The sequence below is a fragment of the Archocentrus centrarchus genome, chromosome 10 (genome assembly GCF_007364275.1).
Source record: "Archocentrus centrarchus isolate MPI-CPG fArcCen1 chromosome 10, fArcCen1, whole genome shotgun sequence".
NCBI classification, from domain to species: Eukaryota; Metazoa; Chordata; class Actinopteri; order Cichliformes; family Cichlidae; genus Archocentrus; species Archocentrus centrarchus.
In genome coordinates, this window is record NC_044355.1 from 15,501,459 (window position 1) to 15,514,559 (window position 13,101).

The 13,101-nt window shown below is 41.3% G+C and overlaps 1 protein-coding gene across 2 annotated transcripts in view; it reads left to right on the forward strand.

The window, feature by feature from the left end:
* The window catches only part of kcnip1a (Kv channel interacting protein 1 a), a 49,749-nt gene that overhangs the window by 13,910 nt on the left and 22,738 nt on the right, over positions 1–13,101 (forward strand). The window contains exon 1 of one of the 2 annotated variants that reach the window (XM_030739868.1): positions 4,946–5,291. The exons of the other annotated variant lie outside the window; for it this stretch is intronic. Coding sequence (XP_030595728.1) covers positions 5,234–5,291 — 58 coding nt within the window. The 5' untranslated portion in view covers positions 4,946–5,233. Of the gene's footprint in view, positions 1–4,945; positions 5,292–13,101 lie in introns of those variants that run through there. 2 annotated transcript variants of the gene reach the window in all.

Below are 13,101 nucleotides of genomic sequence, written 5' to 3' on the forward strand. Positions count from 1 at the left end.
GAGACACCGGCAAATATTAGCCAGAATTAAATTCTTTCAAGAGTAAGGTGATAAATTAAAGTAATTCATTTTCTCCAGTAAACAGGGCAAATGATAAATCCCTCTTATTTCTTTATTTTTTTATGTTATAAACACAATTTCTTTCACTTACAGCACACTGCCTTTGTAGCAGACATTTGAAAAAGGGACTTCTTAAAGCTTGAACAAACACAATTGCATTGCTTAATAGAGGCTATTTGTTTTTTAGGATTTTGGTGAAATGATCCTTTACGTGATGATTATGTAGTGTCATACCACAGGCCTTTTTACACACTTGGGTTTGTAGTCTGTGTTGGTGCAACTGACACACGTTTGGCTTTGTTAAAGGAAAACCAACATGTGATTGTGTCTTTGCAGCAGAAATTGTCTGTTCTCAGTGGTGTTACACGTCATTCCCGTGTCTGGCAGGATCGCCGAGCGCGTCTCCTTTGCTTCTCACTTCAGTAAATCAATCTGTTTGTCCTGATGACTCAGATGTCACTGAGCCTGTTAGGAGCCAATCTTCAGTCTTACCTCCTTATACTGCATCTACCTTTACTATCTGTATCTCTCCTTCCTTCCCTCCTCACCAATACCCCTTCAGTCCTCCCTCCTAAAATTACTCCCATTTTGTCTTTTTGCCACTTCCTATAGTCTTTCCTTCCCTCTGTATATCCCTTCTCTCACTGCCCTGGTCTCCTCTCCTCTGTGTGGTCATCACTATGACAGATTCCATTCAGCCTTCATCTAATAAGACTGGACAGCAGCTAACCAGCCAATTTATTATTCACAGCCTGTTCACCACTTTCTGTGCTTGTCAACACGGTCTGTGTGCTGTCAAATGCTTTCTACCTTTCAACTCCACATTCTAACCCCATGTACTTTTTCTTTGCCTCCATTCATTGAACTGGGTTGCTGTCTCAATCCTGTAAAAGGTCTGTTGTGTAATGGTTAATAAATGATGAGAAAGAGGTTGGCTGGCACTCAGAATGATGCAATGAAGCCTGGACAGGACTGAGTAGCAGCACAAACGATGTCAAGCTTAATGTCTTGGAAGGGTTTGGCACTCGGCCTAATGTGATGAACCTGTTGCTGTTAGTTTTATTGGACTAACTAAACAGTCTAGAGTCCTATTTTAGGTTCCCTGTGTTAAAATGACTAGAAAGCCAGTGCCTTGATTACTCTGTTATTATTTAGATCCCTTAAAGGAATTAGACAACAATAATAACTTATGGTAGATCTAGACATTTGTCAAAAAATATCAGCAGATCATTAAAAAATTCAGATGATGACACACATTAGCCATGTCATCGTTTCAGTAAGCCCATGCAGTGTTGCAACATTTATTTCCATCCAGAGTTGCAGTAATTTATTTTGAAAGATCTTGTATTGATGGTGAGAGAGTCAGACTGCTAAAGTCTTCTCCATCACATCCCAAAGATTCTCAATGGGGTTGAGGTCTGGACTCTATGGTGGTGAACCCATGTGTGAAAATGGCCTCTCATGCTCCACAAAACACTCTTTCACAGTTTGATCCCTATGAAATCTGGCATTGTCACACTGGAATATGCCTGCACCATCAGGGAAGAAAAAAAAATCCTTTGATGAAAAAACCTGTGTGTGAGAGTTTTTTTTCTGGTAATTTCCATGAATGTTGGCAGCATCAATACTTCAGCAAGATGCAAGAAATGTGGGGAACAATTTGTTTCAACAATGTTGTGTATATCTTTTATAATAATAATGATGATTGTTCCTAACCTGAGCAGACTTTTTTTTTTTACAAGGCTACAAAGGATCCCTAATACCTTAAGAATGATGTAGTCTTAACCCAATCTGTGTGCATTCCTAACCAAGAAAATTTTGTGCCTAAACCTAACCAGACCTCAAATATTCTTGCTTAACATCAGAGAGTTAGTTTTACAGTCTCTGGAAGCAGTCATATGTAATTGATCGATCTGAAAATATTTATATGTCTCATTCTCAAAGACAAGCATTGCATTTTTTTCGTTTCATTTTTCATGATGTTACTGGCATATTGGGCATATGTATGCATATCATTGCTTTGCCTCAGGAATAATATTAAGGTGGTTATAACAGTGTAACTGTAACGACTCTGACTGTGAATGTAAATGCCATTCTTATTCTGTCTCCATTTGTCCTGCTGGCTCCTGGTTGATGACTTTGACCTCTCTCCGATCAATGTCATGACCTCTTTTGGGCTGCTGTTCACACGCAGCCAATGTTGTTTTGTTCCAGTGCCTTTTCACTTTCTTCTTGCACAAAGTGTTTTCTTATATTTAAAGTGTATAGACAGAATCCAGCCAGAACCTCATAGATCTGAAACAGAAATTATTTTGCTTTTATATAGGGATATAAACAGAATGCAACCAGTTGGTAACCAGTTGAGTTGAGTCCCGCATTGGAGTCCCACTCATCAGCAGAGACTCACTGAGACCGATTTAAATGTGTTGGTAATCTTTATAAATATTTATCATTTTTATTTATAGACAGTCATTATTTGCAGACTTTCACCAATATGTCTGAGCATGACTGCAGCCAGTCTGAGTTAGACCATGATTGTTTGGAGACAGGTTTCCTCCCACCAGGCAACATGTGCAATCAGAAATGGTCATTTAGAGACTGACGTTGAGGATTTTCCTGTACAGATGTTCTCACCCTCATTCTGGGCTGTGGAATTCAAGGGTTTTAAGAAACTTTAGTTCAGTCTTTCTTTTCCAGATGATGAACCATTCTCACCACAGGATCCACTGAGTAACTGTTTTGGAGGTTTGGGGGACTAAATAATATCACCATGATGTCTTTTCAGTCCTCAGGATCTTTGGTCCATAGAATAAAACCTTTCACAGCACATTGCAGTGAAGTTTGCCAACTATTTTCAAGGGTAAGAATGAACTTTCACTTCTATTCTATTCTGTAATTGCAGGCTGTTTTCTTCAGTATGTGTTGTTTGAAAACTTGGTATTTGGAAAATGTCAGCTTTGCAGAGACTGATCAAAACAATGCATTTTTCAGCTTTTCCTCTGTGAGCTTTTTCAGTTTATCCACTGGGTTTTAAAAGTGTTTGATCAACCAAAGGCTTTTCTCTCCACTGATAGATGTGTATGTAACCCCTTCACTGAAGTTAAACATCATCACTACAGCAAATCACGCTCCCTTATCTCGCCTATTCAGCCGGGCTTTCAGAATTTAATCAGCATGTCTTTGTGTCATTGCTGTAGTGTGTACTCAAAGACCTGCTTCTCTGTGTTGATTTATTGCCACTCTTACTTGCTGTAAGCACCGGGTGTTTGTCAGTGTTTGTGTGTATGCATGTACACATGCAGTTGTGTGTAAAATGTGTGTGTGTGTGGGGGGGGGATTTTTTTTTTTTTTTTAGTGTTTGATTTTGATAAGAGAATCGTGTATGATCTCCTCCTTTATGCAGAGATAGAAAAGAGAAAGGGGAGGTGTGAGCTCTTGCATACCCAAAAATGTCTCTCACCATTAAACACACACACATACTCCTGCCCTGCAGTGCTCATTTTTCTCACTTTCTTTGTCTATTCACCTTTTATTGCCCTGTTCTTAATTTTCTTTTTCTCAGTCTCTCACACTGGTTCCTTCCCCCTCATGCTTTACTCTGCATTGATCCTCAGCATGCAGGCTACTGCAGCTAGCTTTTAATGAATACCATGCCCTAATGGCTTTATCATTGGCCTTGATGGCCTCAGCTCAACCACAGCGATGGTTCGGCTGTAAATTGTTTTCTTAACTAAAGCCACGTGAGGAATTTCAATAAGGGCTGCCATCAGTGGCATCAGTGCAGCCTGCCAATCTGAACACCTGGTGTTACACAGAGGGCAGCAAGGGGTTAAGCGTGACTGATGGGAGTGAAGAGTGCACGTATGAGTTGGACTGTGTTGCAGACTGGCATCATTCTCCTGGGTGTGTTGTTGTAGAGGTTGTGTGGCCCATGTTTGTGTGTGAGTCTCTGTGTAGTTGATGAGTTCATCAGGAGACTTGAGCGCTAAAACATGTCTGATACAGCATGTCGATGCAGTCGCTGACAAATGCGAGGCAGCGTTTCTGCAACTGTAGTGTTGCCACAAGTAGAGGGTTTTGTCCATGACCCACCCGCGAGCAGAATAATTACGCGCACACAAACGCATACACACACCACCTGCCACACTTGTGCTTGTAGAGATAAAGCAGCAAATGCACTCTCCACACTCAGACTGTTGCTGAATAGCAAAGGGGGGACGGATCAGTCTATTCCTCCCTTATCTCCCCTCACCTCTTGCACTCCTCATCTCGCTCCATCTCTTTCTTTCAGTCTTCCCTCCCACCCTCTCTCCTCCTCACTTTGCCTCCCCTGCTGTTTGTGAATCTTCCTGTCTTTGTCTCTTCTTTCTCTTCTCCTCACCCTCTCCTCTTTCTTATCATTTTATCATCGCTTCTTCCTTCTCTTGCTTGCTCTTGAGTTTTGTCCTCCTCTCCTTGCCCCATCTCTCCTGTCTCGGTCTCAGCTTTTTCCCGTGCAACAGTGTGCAATCTCCCGTTCCCCACCAGACAGACAAAGAGACAGAGCGACTCAGACGAATGGGAGAGGGAAAAGGGAGTAGGGAGAAGCAGAGCCAGAGAGGCAGATACATAAAGAGGCACAGAGGAATTGATGGGATGACAGTCTGGTGACTGGGGACAAACTGAGCGAGAGAAAAAGGGAGAGGGTGTGTGAGGTAGACAAAGAGATAGAAGGGATGTAAAATAGACAGCTTCAGTGACAGGGTAGACAAAGGTAGCTTGAGAGTGGATGTGTGCCATTTATTTCACACACACACACACACACACACACACACACACACACACACACACACACACACACACACACACACACACACACACACACACACACGCACTCTTTCTCCCTCTCTCTCTCTCTCTCTCTCTCGCTCTCTCTTCTCACTCACTCTCACACACACACACCCTCGAGCAGAAGCAGCAGAGCTGTGTGGGTGTGAGGCAGCATGAGAAGTGATATCTGTACTTCCACACATACAGCTGGCTGATGGACTAACTTAATCACAAATTTACGCTCACCTACTGTACGCACACTTACTAGCACACCTTGATCATAGGAACGCAGACCAACGCGCGCGCACAAACACAAACGCCAGCACACACAAAACCTTCCAGCAGCCAGAAGCCAGAAGTCAAGATGGGTCTTGTGATGGGAACCTTTTCCATGCAATCCAAGCAAGTGTCCTACCACAAAGGTAAGAATTTGTAATACTAATGCAAATAATTTTGAAATACACAAAGGTTGCATGTGTGTGTATCCCAAATGTGAGCATTTGCATGTTGCTGTGAGCAGCATCTATCCTGTTGTTGTCTTTGTGCTTTAATGATGGAGACATATATGTTTGCTTTGAGTGGTGAATATTGCACAATAAGTGCAATATGGTATTAAAATGAATGCACTGTAAGCAGCAATATGAAGTTGTACAAAAAAAAAAATTCTTTGTTAAGGGTGCTCCGGGCCACCTGTCCTCTGTTTGAACTGTGGATTTAGGAATATACATGTGTCGGCGTGTGTGCATGTGTGTGTGTGCGCAACTGTGCCATTGGGCATGTCTATAATAGGTGATGGTATTTACCCCTGCCTGCTCTCCAAACCAGGCCACTTCCTTTTCCACCACGCTTCTGTTTGACAGGTGCTGACACTTGACACATGCATGCGATACCCACAATGTATGTGTATTTTTTATCCACAAAAATATTTATGCACCTAATTTACTGCTGAAAATGTAGGCATGTATAAGGAGGCGTGCATTTTGTGTGTGCTGTGGCTGTGGTATTGTGTGCTTGAGTGCTGTAAATCAAAGTGTTGTAATCCATCAGCTTTTGGCCGTGGTCCGTCCTGCATCTGTTGACCTTAAACCTAATGGCTGTCACTGACAGACACAGCGCTGCATCTCAAATACACACAGCAGAGGCAAGAAAATTGGGAGCCAAATCATTTTGCATCTCGTGGAGGAAAAGAGGGGATAAAATTCAGACATCTCTAATTGGACCATTAACTAGAGTGAGATCATGCAAAACTGTCTTCATGTTGCATATGCTGTGACAAAAAACTGTGGAGGCGATGTAAATGATGTAAATTATGTGCTGTGAATGTTGTGCAAGTCCCTCAGGAAAATGCCTTCCAGCTCTTTATTTTCTGTTTTACCTGTCAAACAGTACAGTCAGACAAAGCTGAGTATTTGGAAAAGCTGTGAAAAGTCTATAGAGACCCCATAAATGGGCTCCTGAAATATAAACATATATAGCATCCTGCGTGGGTTGTTTATTTCAGTGCCTGACCTGCACCTCATTTTGCTGCGTGGAAACAGCTCTCAGTCGATATTTGCTGAACAGATACTTAAGGCACATTTTCAAGTTGGTTGTTTTCTGCAGTCTATAATATGAGCATACATGTCAGAAACTTGGTGTTTGTGGTATCTACTTCCATTTCAAGCACAACCCATTTACTCGTTAGGGAAGGCAACAATGCTTACGAAGCAACCAGGATGTAGGGTAAACTCTAAATAGCAGCCACTTTGAAGTTTGCACTGTTAGGGTGTGAGGTGGAAGTGATAGATGAGTAAAAGTGGGAGAGAAAAATTGAGAAAAGTTGAGAGAGGAGGCGAGGTTGCTTCTCAGGGGGCTGCAGTGTGTGTGTGTGTGTTTGTGTGTCACTGAATGTGTGTTTCGCCATCTGCTGCAGTGTTTAAAAAAAAAAAAAGTGGTCTAATGAAAGCAGGGCAGGATTCATTTTGCATGGAAAGTTGACCCATCCTTGATCACAACTCAACATGAGGCAATGACCAGCTGAGAAGGACTTAAAGTTAACTTGCTGAGGATTCAAAACTTTAAATGAAAATTATAGATGTGGATTTAAGAAAGCCGTTAACTTGACTGGACAAAATCAGAAACACTAATAATTCAACAACTCACTTCCCCTGGGTTTCACTCTTGCTATTGCTGACAGGGGAAAAAAGCATGTTACAAAATATTAAAAACTACTAATTTTATCTTATTTTCTTATTTTCTATCTTATTTTTATTATTTTTGGAGGGCCAGGCAGTGAAGTCTATATCAGCCCCTTGAATCACAAAATGAAAACTAAGTACAGAATCTTGATTATTTTCACCAGATCTTTCACCATATCTGTACCTTATAAAGTCATGTTAAAAAGAAAATACACCTTCTTTCAATATAAAGGTTTTATATCAGGACAAGAGGAAATTATCTGACCCTTATTAGGTCTTACAATTAGCATATTACACCATGTTATTATTATTTTTGTTAACAAAAAGTAAGCCAAAATGTAGAAGCAGTGGGTGAATAACAAAATACATTACTTCCCCTGTTTCTGTGAGAATTAGGAGTAAGTAAGTTGCAGCTAGGTGCTGCTAACCAAATGCACTTGATTAATTTATCATCCGTAAGTATGACTACTTCTATAAAAGCATAGGTTTTGGCAGTGTGCAGATCTGGAGCATTCAGGTGTGTGTTAACACAGTACCACGGAGGAAAGACATCAGCAATAAGCTGAGAGAAGCTGCCCATCAGTCTGGGAAGGGTTATAAGGCCATTTCCAAACAATTTAAAGTCCATCACTCTACAGTGAGAAAGACTACTCACAAGTGGAAAACATTCGAGGCGGCTGCCAGTCTTCCCAGGAGTGAACATCCCAGCAAATTCACACCAAGGTCAGATCATTCAATGCTCAAAGAACATACAAAAAATTCAAGAGCTACATCTCAGACTCTACAGGCCTCAGTTAATATGTTAAATGTTAAAGTTCATGACAATAAAATTAGAAGAAGAATGAATAAATATGGCTCTTTTGGAATGGCTGCCAGGAGCAAGCCTCGTTCATGGCAGCACAGCTTAGATTTGCAGAGTTGCATCTGAACAAACCACAAGACTTCAGGAATAATTTCTATTGGAAGAAGAAACCAAAGTGAAAGTGTTTGGCCATAATGCATATTGATATTGATCTAGTCAGTTAAGTAGCAGAGGGTGTTGTTAATCAGTTTTAGCTGCTTTGGTGTTGATGAAATTAACAACAGGTGCACTATAGGGGCAACAATGAGACAACCCCCAAACAGGAATGGTTTTACAGGTGGAGGCCACTGACATTTTTTTCCCTCCTCATCATTTCTGACTGTTTTTTTTCACTAGTTTTGCATTTGGCTAGGGTCACTGTCACTACTGGTAGCATGAGGCAATACCTGGATCATACAGAGGTTGCACAGTTAGTCCAACTCCTCCAGGATGGCACATCAGTGGCACATGTTGATGTGCCATTGATGTCCATCAGTAGGACCGGTATCTGCTCCTTTGTGCAAGGAGGAACAGAATGAGCACTGCCAGAGTCCTACAAAATCAGAAACAGACTTCATGAGGGTGGTCTGAGGGCCTGACATCCTCTAGTGGGCCCTGTGCTCACTGCCTGGCCATGGAGCCCAATTGGCATTTGCAATAGCATATGGCCCATTCACCACTGGTGCCCTCTGCTTTTCACAGATGAGAGCAGATTCACTCTGAGCACATGTGACAGAGGTGAAAGGGTCTGGAGAAGCTGTGGAGAATGTTACGCCTGTAACATCATTCAGCATGACTGGTTTGGTGGTGGGTCAGTGATGGTCTGGGTAGGCATATCCATGGAGGGACACACAGACCTCTACAGGCTAGGCAACTGCACCCTGACTGCCATTAGGTATCAGGATGAAATCCTTGGAGCACTTGTCAGACCCTACGCTGGTGCAGTGGGTCTTGGGTTCCTCCTGGTGCACAACAATGCCCAGCCTCATGTGGTGAGAGTACGCAGGAAATTTCTGGAGGAAAAATGAATTGATACTATTGAATGAACCCCATGTTGAGCTAAATCCAGTATAACACTTCTGGGACATTATGTTTCAGTCCATCTGATGCCACCAGGTTGCACCTCAAACTGTCCAGGAGATGCCCTGGTCCAGATCTGGGAGGAAACCCCCCAGGACACCATCCGTCATCTCATTAGGAGCATGCCCCATCAACACAAGCATGTGGAGGCCATACAAACTACTAAGTACCGTTTTGAGTTGCTGCAAAATGGACTAGCCTGCAGCATCATTTTTCTCCCTCTGTGGGTTGATAATTTTAATTTCATTCAAACAATTTCTAACGTATTACCTAGTCTATATCAGTATAGATATCCAGCATGATTTTTTCCCATTGAGATCTGATGTGTCTTCAGAGTGTTCCTAAAATTTGTTGAGCAGTGGATGTATTTCCAAATGATCCCTGTGAGCCAAAATCTCAGGCTTCTGACCATTTTAAGTGGTATGTTTCAGACATTTTTTCTACTCTTGCTGTCAGCCAGCTCAGATATCTTTAGTATGGTCATCACAGACACACATCTCTAACTGAGAGAAACTCCACCCACCTGCTGTTCAAACATCCTGTTTAGGAGAGGCAGTCAATCTGAACTTTGCCTTAGCCCCTTAACTGGCCAGGGCCCGTTAGTCCCTTTTATATGGCAGGCTAGACCCGCCCATTTTTAATTGACTCGTCATTCGGCCAGTCATGTAACTGGCTGCAACAAATCACCTGACAAAGCTACGTGACGCCCTCTGAGTATTATTGGCTCTGGGAAACCCATTTCTTAACATGATTGGCCGAATGAGGTGTCAATCAAAATGGGCGGGTCTAGCCTGCCATATAAATGCACTTCATTCGGCCGGCGGACCAGACGCGGCCGGTTAATAGGTTATGAAATGAGTTGTTCAGAGCCAATAATAACCAGAGGGTGTTATGTAGTTGTTTCAGGTGATTTTTTTTTGCTGCCAGTTAAGGGGTTAAAGGAGGTTCTTAAACAGCTTATTTCAGACAGAAGTGAACTGAGCCCAGAAAAAAAATTAGCAAGGATTATTTTGAACTGTGAACCACGCAAAGCTACTGTAGTAAACTCAATTATTAAAAATATAGAGCTGAAACATAATGGGTCCCATCACATAGGTGTTCAGTGGCCTTAAATATTGTAAAATATTGACAAAATTTGGCAAAGATAGTTACAGACTATCACGCTTATCCATGTATCACCACATAGAAAGTGAGGGCATGTCTATATGTCCTTGTGGCCTCACTACCTGTTTGGCAGCCTTGATTTGATGACACCAAACTTGTTATGTGTGGATAGGGGACGTGTTATCAGCACTTACAGTTACCCTTTTATCATAATTAATTTGTGATGGTGACTGCACTCTGCTTAACTGTTGTAGCAGTAGTTGTAGCTATTTGTAGCTACATTTTGATGTCAGTTTTGATGGATATAGTTCATACCAGCAGGTGACAACAGATGTTAACTCCAGTGAACGCATTTAGAGGTCAAGACAATGCTACGAACAAGAACTAAAAAAACCCCACAAAGGTCATCTCATACGAAATCCTGTTAACAGAGTTTACTGTACATGCTCACTGTTACATTTTTTAAAAATCTGTGTGATATGCATTTGTGACTTGGACAAGTGGTCACAAAACGGTGTTTATTTTCAGGAGGACACAGGTTACCAATGTTGGCATTTACTTTAGAGATGTGCAGTGCAAGCTTTATTCGATAATGTAACCCATAATTAATTCATTGCTATCCAGCAGCAGTGTATCCAGAAAAGGAGCTGGTTTGATCCCAAGCATCTCCTGTTTGTTTTGAAGTACCCTTGAGAAAGAAATTAAGCTTGCTTGCTCCCCATGGCCAGGACTGTGTTGTGCATGGGGAATGAAAGTCACTCTGTAAAACACTTTGGTTTTAAAAAGCTAGATAAATGCAGTCCATTTACAGTCCTATCCAGCACATATTAGGGTGATGAATTGACTGAACTGAATTCAAAAGAGTTGCTAAACTACACAACTGAAGTGAGTGTTTTTGCTTTCAGTGTGGATTTCTAAATGAAGCCAAACGAATGCTGTGGCCTACATAAAGTCATAGCTGTTCCACAAGGGAAGCTTGAAGACTGAGTTATTAGCCATTGCCCTCACTGGCTCATATGGCCATAGGCTGGCATTTATCTGTATGTGTCTCTTTTTACCTGGGGAACAAAAAGAAATTCATCCATTGCCTGTACACAAACTACTCTGCTCCTGTGAAATATTTCCCAGCGGCTATAAACTACAAAACCTGAAACTTACCGACACATTCATCTCCCTGTCCAGTTTGCTCCATTTGTTTCTGCCTCTGCTTTCAATTTTCTCTACCCTCTTGCTTTGTCAAGTGAGTTTTCTTTCTCTCCCTGACTCTCTCTTTGTCTTGCCCACTTTCACCTCATTTCACCTCCTCATCTTGACTTTTATGTGTCGGTCCCTTCAAGTTTTCCCCTTGTATTCGCCACACAGTTCCCTTCTTGATCTATGGCTCTTCGTCCCCCTTTGCTGTTTATCTCTTGGTTTCTTTCTTCTCAGCTCTCTCAAACCCTCACATCACTTTGTGTTCTGAGTTTTGCACAGTACAGCCTTGTCCTACTCTAAGATCATTCCACCTGTTTGAAGTTTCACTAATCATGTAGGGTTTTAGCATTGGGGGCAGTAGAATACATGTAAATATAATGTGTTTATGCGTGTGGGTCTTCTGAAGAACAAGTGCGTTTGGCTCAATGTTTTCATCTGCTGCAGGGCTAAAGGGTTGAGAAGAGAGGATCTCTGTTTCTTTAATGGGCTTTATAGTTCTCTTGCATCCCCGCACATCAAAAGAAGTGCACCAAAAGGGCCAATTAGGACAGCAAAAGAGCTTTATTAGGCACATGGCATCATGAAAATGGCTTTCTGCTTAATCTCATGCCCAAAGCATGTATGTGTTTGTGTGTTGTGTGTAGGTGCAATGATGGGATTGTGATACTGCTGTAGAACCTTAGACCTCATATTTCTTTATATTCAAGTCTGTACCATGCAGATATTCACAGCAAACATGCTTTCCAGTTTTAAAAAATGTGATCAAAATTAAAGATTCTCTGTCAGTGTTGCAAATTAAACCCACGTTCAGGCATTATATAAGAAAATCAATAAACTGTATATATAAGGATACCTCATTTACATAATATTTGCAGGAAAATGCTTTGCATAGTTCTTCAAAGATAAACAACATTTTCCATGCAATTTATCTCTGTAGACCGTCCAGCCTTGTGCTTGCCTTCAGGCCTTTGTAATACTGGAGCCAATGAGTGAAATGGAGATGATGAATATAGATAGCTACTTAGCCCTGACTATATGGTTCAGCCTGTATGCACAGCTATGACAGCAGTGATGCACATCATTTGAGCTAAATTAATATGACAGCTGAAATGACACTCATATAGTGAGAGTAGCAAATGTTGCCAATGTTGCATTTAATGCCAAAAGAAAATGAATTTATATTCAGATCAAAGTTGCTCTGTTTTCAGCGGTTAACAGACATCAGTGGATAGCAATACAGCGATTCAGTCTGTCTACTGACTACAGTAAAGAGTAAAGAGGCCTGGCATCACCTTGTGCTTTGTCTTTTTTATGAATAAAAAAAAAATGATTTAATACACATATTTTCAACCCAATCTCTAGGGTAAGTAAGTAGAGTAAGTTTTAATATAGCCACAAATATTATGAAATACACTATGAAAATTGCTATTTAAATACAGCAACAATGCAAATTAAGGCATGCAGAAACTGTTTCATGCCTAAAATAACATGAATCCTAAAATCTGTTGTAAGGTTTAAGTGGAACAGCAGAGAGCCGAATAAAGGAAAATACTAATCCAGTCATGGTTCACGGGCCATTTAGCTTTTATTTCTTTATTCTTAATTATTCACAAACTAGCTACCCCCCATCCCCCACCCCACCCCACCTGTCACCAAGTGAATCCATGTCTTGGAGTTTGTTTTGTGACCTCTGAGAAATAAAAGGCTGTGCTGCAGAGTGAAGGAAAGACAAAGGTAAGATGAACAGCATCAATTACCTGCTAAATGAAATAAACCCAGGTGGATCTGTAAGAAAAACAAGACATGGTGGACATTTATCATTACATTCACTGACAT